Source organism: Aotus nancymaae, unplaced genomic scaffold, assembly GCF_030222135.1.
Source record: "Aotus nancymaae isolate 86718 unplaced genomic scaffold, 86718_ANA_hifiasm-v0.15.2.pri h1tg000099l, whole genome shotgun sequence".
Lineage (NCBI taxonomy): Eukaryota > Metazoa > Chordata > Mammalia > Primates > Aotidae > Aotus > Aotus nancymaae.
The window spans coordinates 8,085,390-8,098,193 of NW_026988514.1; the positions used below are offsets into that span (position 1 = coordinate 8,085,390).

Below are 12,804 nucleotides of genomic sequence, written 5' to 3' on the forward strand. Positions count from 1 at the left end.
TTCCCTAGACGGGCCCCCACCCCTTGGCTCCCAGATCCCGCCTCCCCTTAGGAATAACCGCCTCTGTGGGCAGGGGACCGCCGGTCGCACTGCAGCTGTGTGCTCTCCGAGTCAACCAGCGATCACCCTTGCAGAACCTCAGTCTTCTCATCCGGGAAGTGGGGCTGGTGAAAGTGACGCCAAAGATACTGGAGCGAACCGATCGCGCGGCGGCTCCCACGCCTGGTGCGGGCCTCGGGATCCAGCAGCCCCAGCCCGGCGTGGCAGGCGGCCCGAGGGGCGGGCCGGGGGCGGGCGCGGGCGAGGGCGCGGGGCGGGCTGGCGGCAGCCGGGCCAGGCGGCGGCGCTCTCCCGCGTCACAGCGCCGGGCGGCGGCGGGGAGATGCGGCTGCTGGCACTGGCGGCGGCCGCGCTGCTGGCGCGGGCTCCGGCCCCGGGTAAGCGCCGCGGGGCCGGGCGGGCGCGGGGCGAGTGGGGGCCGTCGGCCGCGCGGGGGAGACCGGGGCTCCGGGCCTTGTGGGGAGGCCCCACCGCCTCCGGGCGCGGGCCGGGGGCGGCGCTGTCACTGTCGCCGGCGCGCTCCGGTGGACTCGCCGCGGGTCTTGGGGGCGCGGCGGCCCCTCCCCGGGTTCGGAGGACGCCTCCCTGGAGCGCGGTCCCGGTCCCGACCTCGCCTAGGGCTGGGCACTCTCGCAGCAACCGCGTCCTTCCCAGCGGCAGGCCCCGAGGGGAGATGCAGCAGAGCGCAGCCCAAGTTGGTGGTTCGCTTTCCTTCTTTCCAGGGCAGTCAGGACACACAACTCTTGGCAGTTTCCTCAGAGCAGCAACTTCCCTTTCACTCTCTTTGGAGAGTTACTCGGAAGACAAGTCAGGAGCGGCTGGATCTGCCCTGGCCCAGAGGTGCGGAACAGGGACTTGCTCGTGGGCCTGTGGAGGTGACCAGGCCTAGTGAGAGGGGCATCCACGGCTAGATGCAGTGACGCCTCTCCCACCAGCACCCTGCTTGAGGACAGCTTCTTGGTCCACACTAGTGGCTTTCATTCGGGTTTTACTGCTCCCACTTGTAAGTGGCTGAAGAATTTTCTCTCTTTATTCCCCAGAGCCCTGTCCACTGCTCCAGGGTAGTAGTGGCCGTACTGGCTGGAATAACAGCAATCATACAGGTATCCATGGTCACTTTCTGTAAGTGCCTATCTGGGCCTAGCTCATTTAATCACAACACTTCCAAGAATAATGACTACAACACGTTTATATATCCAAGTATTTAAAAAAAAACATAAACTTTAATCTCACCAATAACCTCTGAAGGAAGTGCTATTATTATCCCCATTTTATAGATGAAGAAACTGAGGCTCAGGCCCATGAACGGATTTGCCTTAAGTCACTAGGCTTGTAAGTGGTGGAGCTGGGATTTGAACCCAGGAAGCCTGGCTCTAGGCTCTGTGTCGATAACCACTAAACTGTGTTGCCATTGTTTTTGAAAATTAGGGAACTGATGCTCCTTAGTAGGTAATTTTCCAAGAGTGATCCAACTACCAAGTGATAGAGCTGGCATTTGAGCCAGCATCACTCTCTAGATTGCAGTCTGAGGAGGAGGCAACTTGGCTAACAGTGGGAAGAAATCCATCCACGGTCCCCCAGCTGTGAGTGAAGTCAGGCTCCCAGTGAACCTGATATCCTTGCTGCGGGAAATTTCCCAGTTGTCACTGTCTTGGCTGGAAAAATGATGAGAAGTTTGAGTTGGACTGTGGGCAGAGTGAGTTCTCGTGGCCTCCGTGGAGTAGCCAGTAGCCAGTGGTCCTTCCTCTCCGAGGCTCCATGATCACCTTCCTAAATGAAGAAGCTGTCAGAGTGGGTGTCCCAGATATCGGCTTTTGGTGGGGATCAAGGGCATTCTCATGTTTCCAGGAGTCCTCAGGAACCTTGAGAGCTGGAATTCAGGATTCTTTAGGGTCTGCCCTGGCTGTGCCCAGGGTCAGTCCTGGGGAATGATAATAGCTCCTGCTTGTGGGACACTCACTGTGTGTCACCCACTCTTCTAAGTGCTTCATTCATGACTCCTCACCACAATCCTGCTGGGAGGGGCTGGCAGACCCACTTTATACACGAGTCCCCCGCTTCCTAACCGCTGCACTTTTCTCCATTTTGGGACTGAGCAGGACCCAAGTGGTCACCCATGTCTCAGTTTACAGGAAACAAAACTGACAGACAATGTATTTACTATAGCATATTTGTAGTCTGGAGTGGTGGCTGAGCTGTCTTTGAAGCCAGATCGCTTAGGATTGAATTCCAGCTCTGCCATTTACTATGTGAGCTTGAACAAGCGCTTAGCCTCTCTGTACCTCAGTCCTCTTGTCTATAAAATGGGAATGAACAGAGTATCAGGGTAAATTGAGAAAATACATCTAAAGGGCATAGGGTTTGTACCCGGCAGGTATTAGCCTCTATCATTGGGCAAGGTGATATTTTTATCCTGGATGGAGCTATTTTCAGGTGATGGGCTAATGTGAGTGAATCAGTCCATGGGCTAGGTCTGGTATCACCTCTGCTTAGTACTCAGTAAACACTGGCTCCTGGTGCCCAGGACTGTTAAGAAATACAATAGTGTTTCTTTCAGAGATTTAGCTGTATGAATTCAGACTATCCTTTTAATAAGAAAGCTCACTGCTGCTGATCAGTACTGATAGTTTGCATTCCTTATAAACTTAGAGGCTCTGGTCTCCCTGAGGTGAGTGGGTGCAGTTTCTTCAGGCAGAGAGGAAGTGGGAGGCACAGAGCCACCAGCACATCCCTTGCCTGCTCATACCAAAGGCCACCTTCAGATGTGCCCACCTCTGCATCCCAGGTGAGGCCGGTGCCTTGTTTTGTTAGCTGTCCTTGCTCCCCTGCACCTGGAAGCGGCCATCTCCCACTTCACAATGAGCAGATTGTCCTATTCAGCTACATGGATGTCCTTCTAGGCTGTTTTCAGAGTTGTATTAGTCCTTTTCGTGACATTATTCAAATGTAAACAAGGGGATTAGACACCTTAACTCTGTCCACAGGAATTTGAGGTTCATCTACAAACATAACCAGCTACATGACTTGTGGGATCCAGTGTCAAATGAAAATGTGGGGCTCCTCATTAAAATGTATCACAATTTCAAAAAATCAACGGCAGAGATTAAACCAAGCTGGGGGAGTGAGGCCTTCCAAGCATGGGGTCCTGTATGCCTGCAGGTCGTGGACCCGCAAAGCCCACTGTACTCACAGGACAGTGTGCGTGTCTCTTTCTATTGCTCCCACCCAGCTCCCCAGTCTCAGGACATGCAAACTATATCTGTATTTTAAAGGTGTTTTTGCATCGGAACCTATACTTACTGTGAAAGGCATCATTTTCCCATTTTTTTTGGATGGGGAAACTGAAACTCCAGGAGGCTCACACCTAACAGAATCAGGTTTCCAGCCTGGCTCTGTCGGATGCCAGCTTCTGGCTCTTCACCCAGGTCCACCAAGCCGACCAAGCCACTGCTTCTTGTCTCATCGTTTCTCCCCAGCTACCTGGGAAGGCCTGGGACCATGAGCATCCCAGTGCTCACCCCGTGCGGTACCCAGGACTACCAAGTCCTGGAGCATGCGCTTGTTGGAGATAGGGGATTCTGTGCAGCAGGAATCCCATCCCTCTGTTTGTATCAGTCTCTTTCTTATCAGTTTTGTTATATTCCTTCTTCTAGAAGTGGCCTTGGGGACCCTGATTGGGGTAGGGAATGCCTTCTGAGGCCCATATGTTGGCAGGGGTGGCTGTCGGGACGTAGTGGGATACAGTTCACCAGGATGCACTGACCTTTCCATTTCCATCCTATACGGAGTCCCTCCTGCCTCAGGGCCTTTGCAGAGATGGGGCTCCCTCCTTGGAAGATCACTCCTTGTTGCTACCTTGAACTTTATTTCATTAACTCCAACTGAGTCTTCAGCTGAAGCTCACATCCCCAGAGTCCCTTTCCTGACCCCAAAGTCTAGATCAGGATTTTGCCTTGATTTTCTTAAATGCTGCACTTTTTCTCTGTGGCATGTGACACTGTAGTTATGTTCTCCCATGTCTTTTCTTCAACGAGTGGCTGCCTTACCCACTGGACTCCCTGCTGTACAAAGTCAGGAATCTTGTCTTTTTCTTCACAATATGTCTGCTGCATGAGGCTTAAGCTGGAAGAAGCAGGAACTGTGAGTGGAGAGGTACATGGGGAGGGGGACAGTGGGTCTACCTCTCACCTCAATTCTCCGTAACACAGGATCACAAAACAAGAAGTTAATTTCTTATTTGAGTCAGAGTGACTTTGGCTATCTTTCCTAGGCCAGGAGAGGGAGGATCTGCCCTGCCAGTCTGCCTCATCTACCTGGTGGAGGAGGGGGAGAGTGACACCATCGGGTCCTGCCTGGTGGCTGGCATGGCCTGTGATTGCTCAGGCTGCCCCTCTGACGTGCTGGGCTTGCAGGGACTGTCATTCAGACTGAGATCCAGAGGGAAGAGCCTGGGCTTCTGGGGACCCTGCACCCTTGTTCTGCCTTTGGACGTTGGTGCACCTGCTTCCCATCGTCCTGTCCTCTGATTGCCATTGGTGTTCCCTCTGCTGAGCCCTGTGGTCCTGATAACTGCAAGGGGAGATAACGGACTCCCTTTCTCTTACTATTGAAATAAACACCCAGCTGAGTCACATTTGCCAGCCCCTGGGTGCCCTACCTGCATTCCCTGTCCTCCTTCCTGCCTTACCCCATCTCACAGTTGCCTGGATACATGTGCCACCTTTGCTGGGTTTAAGGCAGCGATCTCCAGGGCTGGGGAGGAGAAGAATGTTACTCAAGGCACCCAGCTTTGCTGAGAAGGCTTGTCACAGGCACATGGATCCCAGAACCTGAACGGCTTGTGTCCTCTAGCAAAGCTTTCAGACTTAGTGGGGTCCGTGGCCATCACAGTTCCGACCATGCCACCTACCTCCTGGTGCTGAAGGTGGCAGGTAGAGGACTGGAATGAAGCTTGCTGTGAACAGAGCTGGATTAGTGTGCTTAGGCTGTGGTAACAGAGTACCACAGGCTGAGGGACTTACACAACAGAAATGTATTGTCACATTTTGGAATCCGGAAATCCAAGATCAAGGTGCTGGCAGGGTTGGTTTCTCCTGAGGCTTCTCTCCTTGGCTTGCAGATGCTGCCTTCTCCCTGTGCCTTCACATTGCCTTCCCTCTGCACGTCTGTGTCCTCCCTCATCGCTTCTTCTTATAAAGACCGTTGATATTAGATGAGGGCCCACCTTAATGACCTTATTTTAACTTAATTACTCCTTTAAAGACTCTATCTGCAAATACAGTCCCATTCTTAGGTCCTGGGGCTAAAGCTTCCACAAACGAATTTTGGGAGGACACAATTCAACCCATAACCAAGATCTTTGCACTTTGGTGGAAGAAACAGAGGCTTGTGTCATTTGTAAAAGAATATCGGGCAAAACGAAGGCAGGGAGATGTGCTGATAGAGAAACAAAGAGGGTTCATCCTAGGAGGCTGGAGTATAGTCCTTTCCCTTTCCCGGGAGCCCCTGACCCTATCCTGAGCCGCAGAAGTGGAAGGGTTACTAGCTTGCCTCCAGGATGGAATCTGGCCTCCATGGGGACTGGAGCACTTGGCACGTCCTTCTGGTTTCAGTCACTATATATAATCCCTCCTCCATGCAGTGTTAATAGGAGGAGCCTGGGGCGTGGGGTCCCGGCTGCACTCTCATCCCACCCATCTTGTTTCAATTTCCTGCCTTCCTCAGCTCTCCTGGCCTCCACTGGGGAGCTCTTGGGGGCGGGATGGGGCTGGACTTCAGTTCTGGAAGTCAGCTGCCGCATCTTTGCTGCTCTCTGCCCGCCCAACCCCTGGCAGCTGTTGGAGCCGGGTCAGCCGGTGTCCCCAGCTGCTGCATTCCTCACCAGGGAGCTCCTGCCATGAGAGCTGTGTGGACTTCACACAGGGCTTCAGCAGTGAGGAAGAAATGCCTTCCGACTAATTTAACATGGCCTATGGGGCCAGGTGCCCACCAGGTGGGCAAGATGCAGGGGAAATGGTGGGGCCAATTCCTCTTCTTTTGCTTTGCAGGAGGGTCTTCTGATGACAGCGGGATTGCTACCAGAGCGGGTTTCTCCTTTGGCTACACATTAGTCTGCGGCCCTAAGTATCTCCCAGGCTGGCTTTGTCCTGCATCACTGCAGACATAGACCTCATACCCATCTAGCGGAGAGTCCAGCTAAGCCTTAACCCTTTTCTTCTGAGCTCACTTCCATATATATCAAAGACTTTGGTGTTTTAATCACAGGCTAGACCTGTGAATGGAACCATGTATGACAAAAGGGACTTTATGGGTGTGATGATGTCAAGATTCGTGGAATTACCCTTGAGTATCCTGTGGGCTAGTGCCTGTCTTCTGAAAGATAGAAAGAAAATTAAGGGAAAATTACCATCAAATTCATCTGTCTTGAGGTGTTTAGTTATTAAATCAATAGTGGAAGCTGTATAGGAGGATGACCTGTTGCCTGGATTTTTACGATGAAGAATAGTTTTCATCTACCACCCTTCCCCAACCCTCGGCAAAGGCTGCCTGCTTGCAGCCCCACAGCCTCCTTGTCAAATGTTCACATCTTGCTTGATCTGTTTTTCCTCTTTCCTCCTTGCTTCCCTGCAGCACTGCCCAGGGGTCCGCCCTGTGCTAGGGCGACTCCCCACCCACAGCGTATCTGACATCAGGCCAGGGACAAAACATGAAAGCAGACTAGGGGGTGAGGTGTGGAGAGTGGTGGGAGATCAGATGTGGGCTGGACATTTTTAAGAAATTCCAAAAATCTAAATCTTTAACCTGAAATCTGAATTTTAAATGTCCAGCAACTAATTACGAAATTTAGAAAAATACTTCTGGGTCACGAGGTCATTGTTTAGCATCCCACATGGACAGGGTGGTCCCATAGATGAGACAGTGGGGGCCCACAGAGGTTCACCCCCAGTAAAGCCCCTCCTCTGGAGAGGCAAGGGACTGCCTGCCTCTGTGGCTAGGCAGGGCATTATGTCTGCAAAGTCCAGGACGCCCAGTGTGTGGAGTCATTTCCTGGCTTTTGGACCGTGGACTGTCCACAGGGGGACCTGGGGCTCTCCTCATCCTCTCTTCTCTCCTTTTTCTCTGCAGAGGTCTGTGCAGCCCTCAATGTCACTGTTTCCCCGGGGCCCGTGGTTGACTACCTGGAGGGGGAGAATGCCACTCTCCTCTGCCACGTCTCCCAGAAGAGGCGGAAGGACAGCTTGCTGGCTGTGCGCTGGTTCTTTGCACACTCCTCCAACTCCCAGGAGGTCTTGATGGTGAAGATGACCAAGCTCCGGGTGGTGCAGTACTACGGGAATTTCAGCCGCAGCGCCAACCGGCAGAGGCTGCGCCTGCTGGAGGAGCAGCGCGGGGTGCTCTACAGGCTGTCTGTGTTGACACTGCAGCCCTCGGACCAAGGGCATTATGTCTGCAAAGTCCAGGAAATCAGCAAGCACAGGAACAAGTGGACGGCCTGGTCCAACGGCTCCTCAGCCACGGAAATGAGAGGTGAGGGTCCCGTCTCTCTGGGGAGAAGGGGTCGGGGGGCAGGACCCCTTCTGCAGCCACCACCCAGGGGCCCCCGGGTTGGCTCTGTTGCACTAGAACATATCTTGTGGGCCTCTGTTGGCCACAGACATGAGTCATGCCATGGGGTGAGGGTAGATCTTGACCTGGACACTGGCTAATGTGCTGTGTAGACACAGAAGTGAGAACAGAAACGACCACAGACCTGGCCCAGCATGGCCCAGCCCACCCTCTGGGCAAAGCCGCTTAAGTGTCTGAAGTTGCCCTGGCTGTGTGCTATCAAGGGTCAACAAAGCTGGACCCTGGTCAAAGGGGTCAGGGTGGATTTTATTCAGCAGTAGCTATTGCAGTAGAGAAAAGAGCCTGGCATGAACTGGATTCAACTCTGATTTGTGCAGATGTGACTGGTTGTTTTCAAAGGAGAATGCTTGAGGGCGGGTGTGAGTGGGGACTCAGTAGAGTCAAAGAAGTGTGAGTAGAGTCGAAGCAGTAGGAGGGTGTTTGGCTCATGTGGAACCCATCTGGGCTTGCCAAGTTTCTTATGCAAATTTGGCTTCTACCTTCCCACAGAGATGGGGAGACGAGGGTTTTGTCTTCAGGTGTTGGCTGGAACAAGCAGTAACTGCTTTTGGCAGCCTTGAGTTTTCTCGGGCAGGCACTTTCAGAAGGTCATCCCTGGCATAGGCATACGGCCTTGAGCCATTCGAAACTATGTTAGTGTTTGTTGGAGTCTCTAGGCCAAGGCTGAGGCTTAGTAGACAAAAGGCCCCGAGGATCCTGGCTGTAGTTTGGCTAAGGAGAGCATCTATGTCAGTGCTCAGCCTCCCACCCAGGTCTGTGCAGGCTTGATGGCTTTGGCTAGGGGTACCAGGCATCCATGGAGAGGCACGCGTTGGGAAGTCTTGCTGTGAGTTGTCAGGCCTAGGAGTAGGGCAGGCTAATTGCCCAGTGGAACTGATCCAAGCTTAGGCAACAGCTCACCAAGAAATTCGTGAGGAAGTAGGCAGAGGACCAGGGGTAACCCTCCCTTCCTGAAGATAGATAGGAAGGATGGGCAGCGTTTCCGGAACATCTCAGCTACCAAGTGCCATATTTTGGGGCTGTCATTTTTTTATGACCAATGTTTCTATTCAGGAAGGCACCTCTGGCAATTTTAGTAAGACTTTCTATTGTGCACTAAATGATGCCTCTGATTGCTTTGAAATTGAATTTAGTTTGGCGCAAGATCAAGAGGATCACAAAGTGCAGCTGATAGTCTCAAATACGAAAAAGGGTCTAATTTTATTGTACACATATAACATAATATTGAAGGCCTTAGTGAGGTTGTTTTGATAAGCCTTTTTAAAGGACAAAACTTAGTTGTGAAAAGTATTTTTAATGTCTTATATAAATAAAGGACATGGAATAAAATAATTTATATAGAGATTCTTTACAGTAGTTCAATGTTACTTGTCTTCGGAGTTTGCTTGTTGTAATGTTCATAAGCACAGAATGATATATTAACTAGAAAGTGCAATTTTTCTTCTTAAGAAAATTAATTCAAGAAAACCAATAACTATTGGTTTATTATTTTCACACCAAAAACGTAAATACATCAGATCATCAAGGGCTGAGCCGAGAGCCCTTGGCAAATACCACTTGACTCTGAAACACAAGATCTTATATATATATATATATATATAAAAGATATATTTACATATGATGTATATATATATGGGGTGTGTATGAGCGTGTGTGTGTGAATAGTGTTGTTGTTGGTCTTTGTGTCACAGTGTATTCTGGAGTCATAGACTAAGTCTTTAGGCAGTGATGACACCCTGCCAAATAAAATATATAAAAAGGTTTGCTGCCTTCAGGTAAGCACAGTCATGTAGCTTGTTGGTCAATGTGAATCTCATTTCAGTGAGTGAAACTGGGTTCAGTCTAGACCATTTGTTTGAGAACTTGCTCCAAATACATAAGGTAGCTTTTAAGACTTCACTGGAAATAAGGATCTCTTCCCCCTTCTTCTCTTGCTCTCTTGGTCCCCCACTTTCCTGCCCTGGTCCTCCCCTCCTCAGCTCCCCTTCCCTTCTTCCTCTTTCCTCTCTCTATCTCTCTCTTTCTCTCTCTGTCTTTCTCTCCCTCTGTCTGTTTCTCTGTCTCCCTCTGTCTCTTTATTCTTCTGTCTTTCTCTTTGTCTCTCGGTCTCTCTCTGTGTCTCTCCCTGTCTTTCCATCTCTCTCTGTCTCTCCCTCCCTCTCTCTGTGTGTGTCTCTCTCTCTCTGTGTCTTTGTCTTTCTCCCTCTGTGTCTCTCTGTCTCTGTCTCTCTCCTTCTGTTTCTCTGTCACTGTTTCTCTGTCTTTTCTTCTCTCTTTCTGTGTCTATCTCTGTCTCTTTCTCTGTGTGTGTGTGTGTCTCTGTCTCTCTTCTTCTGTGTCTCTCTCTATATACATATATCTCTTTATTTCTCTGTCTCTCTCCACTTCTCTCACCCACCCCTCTCTGACCTCTCACCTGGAAGGGGTTCTACCTTCTCAGCAGAGCTCTGCCTCCCTTGCCATGTCTGCTCTGCCTCAGCCCCTGTGCAGGGCTCTGATTTGCTGATGGAAAGATTCAAAACTTAGGAAGCAATGACCATACCTTCTAGAACATTCTATGTAGGCCTCCAAGGGACTGTTCCAAGAAGGTTAAGGAAAGGTAACTGCAAGCAAATTACCTGAAACCAGACAGGCTGTTTGGGTTGGAGCATGTTCACCCTAGGCTGGGACTATGTGGAGCCTTGGCTGCCTATTCTTCCTGGGCAGGGCCAGGAGAGGCCCATGGCTCCAGCCTTCCAGAACACCTTTCCCGGGGCCCTGGGCCTTGTCCCTCTCCAAGGGCCTTATTTTCCTAAATCTCCACCTTTTTTTTTTTTTTTTTTTGAGACAGTCTCCTCACTCTGTCACCCAGGCTGGAGTGCAGTGGCGCCATCTGGGCTCACCGCAACCTCTGCCTCCCAACTTCAAGCAATTCTCCTGCCTCAGCCTCCTGAGTAGCTGGGATTATAGGCATGTACCACCACACCCAGCTCATTTTTGTATTTTCAGTAGAGATGGGGTTTGTCCATATTGGCCAGGCTGGTCTCGAACTTGTGACCTCAGGTGATCCACCCCTGCCTTGGCCTCCCAAAGTTCTGGGTTTACAGGTGTGAGCCACCTTATATGGAAAACAAAAACAAAGAACAACAAGGATGAGAAGTTCTGTGGGCACATACCTTTGGGTTGGAATATCAAATGGGATCTCTCAGGGGGGTTTGGGAGTGCCCCCCACTCCAGGTCCATGGTCTCTTTTCTAATCTGCTCATGTTAGCTCCCTCCTTTCAACAGGAGTCTCCAGCCATCCAGCAGAGAGGGGAATTTTTCTTGGGATTTCCCTTCTAATACTACCCCACCCTTTGCCCTTCACCACAGATGTGGTCTCCTTCCTGCAGAGTTCTCGATGTGAGATCAAATTGCTTGTCTTTCACTGTAAACTCCCAGAAAGAAAGGCTGGTGCCTGGTCTCTCCTCATCTCCCTGTTGCAGGCAACTTGCCCAGCACAGGGAGGGTGACTCGTGATGATGTATTTAAAGAATGACTCCTGGCACAGAGAAGAGCCATAGGAGTGTTGGCTTTTATTATCTGTCCTGATTTCCATATGTTGGTTGCTTTCTATTGCAGAAGTAATATAGTGTAATATAGTTCAATTATAGAAAACATGGAAAAATACTGAACGGGTTTAAAGAAGAAAATAAAAATGACTTACCATATCTCTACTCAGGCACAACTTAACATTTCAGTGCAAATCCTTTCAGGCATTTTATGCAAATATAAATTTAAAATCTAATTTCAATCTTACTGTAAAGACTGCTCTGTGACTGGCTTTTCTGATATTACTAAATAGTGTGCACATTTTCCCTTGTTAAATATGCTTCCAAAACATAATTTTAATGATGGAATCGTGTTCCATCATGCAGATGGACTACAATTTAGCTTCCTACATATTGTTACTGGATATTTAAAGCTGCTCTAAATCTTTGTCAATAAATCTCCATGACCTTAGCATAAAGTCCTGGAAATAAAATTGCCAGGTCCAAAGGTCTACCCAATTTAAAGATGGACACAATTTCAAGAAGTGAATTGACCTCTAAAATAGTTTGCATATTTATACTCCCACCAGCATTGAAAATGCCTTTTCCCATGAATTGGTTTATGTAAGAGCTAACAATTTTATGTGGTTAATTTTACGTGTTGAGTAGGCTAAATGATGCCCAGATAGCTGGTAAAACATTATTTATGGGTGTGTTGGCTCTATTTCTCTGGCAGTCATATATACTTTTTGAGGATGATGATGATAACAATGAATGCCTGCAACAGTGTCTGGTAAACAATTGACCCTCAATACATACTTGATGAATGCATAAAATGTTTTTTGTCAAGTGGCATTAGCACCTGTTGCTGTGGATGACCTTGAAGTAGGCATGACTTGGTGGATGTAGTCACCCTCTCTGGGATGTTTGACCTATTCCAATCATACACATTTTTTGGGGTCCTAGAGCCATCTTTCCTTTTCCATCAATGCCTTCTCTGGGCATGAGGGCTCTCCTACTGGTGATGTCTTGTAGCCTCTGTTTTTAGCACTGTAGACACAACATTATGTAGTCGTGCCATTGTTTTTCAAGCTGCTGTGGCACAGGGATAATGTCAAAAATATTATACATAAAAGAGTTGGCTGGGTGTAGTGGCTCACGCCTATAATCCCAGCACTTTGGGATGCCGAGGTGGGCGGATCATGAGTCAGGAGTTTGAGACCAGCCTGGCCAACATGGTGAAACCCCATCTCTACAAAAATACAAAAATTAACTGGGCGTGGTGGCGGATGCCTGTAATCCCAACTACTCAGGAGGTTGAGGCGGAAGAATCGCTTGAACCCAGGATGTGGAGGTTGCAGTGAGCTAAGATTATGCCATTGCACACCAGCCTGGGTGACAGAGTGAGACTCTATCTCAAACAAAACAAAACAAAACAAAACAAAACAAAACAAAACAAAACAAAACAAAAGAACCAATCAATGAAAAAACTAAAATGTGCAAGAATCTTTCTCCCACCCACAACTTAATATCCCCAGTTCTACTCCCATCCCCAGAGATAATCATTGTCAATAATTTGGTTTAGATCTTTCAAATCTTTTTCCTATTG

At 49.5% G+C, this 12,804-nt stretch overlaps 1 protein-coding gene across 2 annotated transcripts in view; it reads left to right on the top strand.

The window, feature by feature from the left end:
- The first annotated feature begins 345 nt into the window (after positions 1-345).
- VSTM4 (V-set and transmembrane domain containing 4) overlaps positions 346-12,804 on the top strand; it is an 87,764-nt gene continuing 75,305 nt past the window's right edge. The window contains exons 1-3 of one of the 2 annotated variants that reach the window (XM_064370061.1): positions 346-437; positions 7,186-7,587; positions 10,954-12,586. In XM_064370061.1, coding sequence (XP_064226131.1) covers positions 383-437; positions 7,186-7,587; positions 10,954-11,177 — 681 coding nt within the window. In that variant the 5' untranslated portion in view covers positions 346-382 and the 3' untranslated portion in view covers positions 11,178-12,586. Of the gene's footprint in view, positions 438-7,185; positions 7,588-10,953; positions 12,587-12,804 lie in introns of those variants that run through there. The other variant, XM_064370062.1, reaches the window with a different exon arrangement.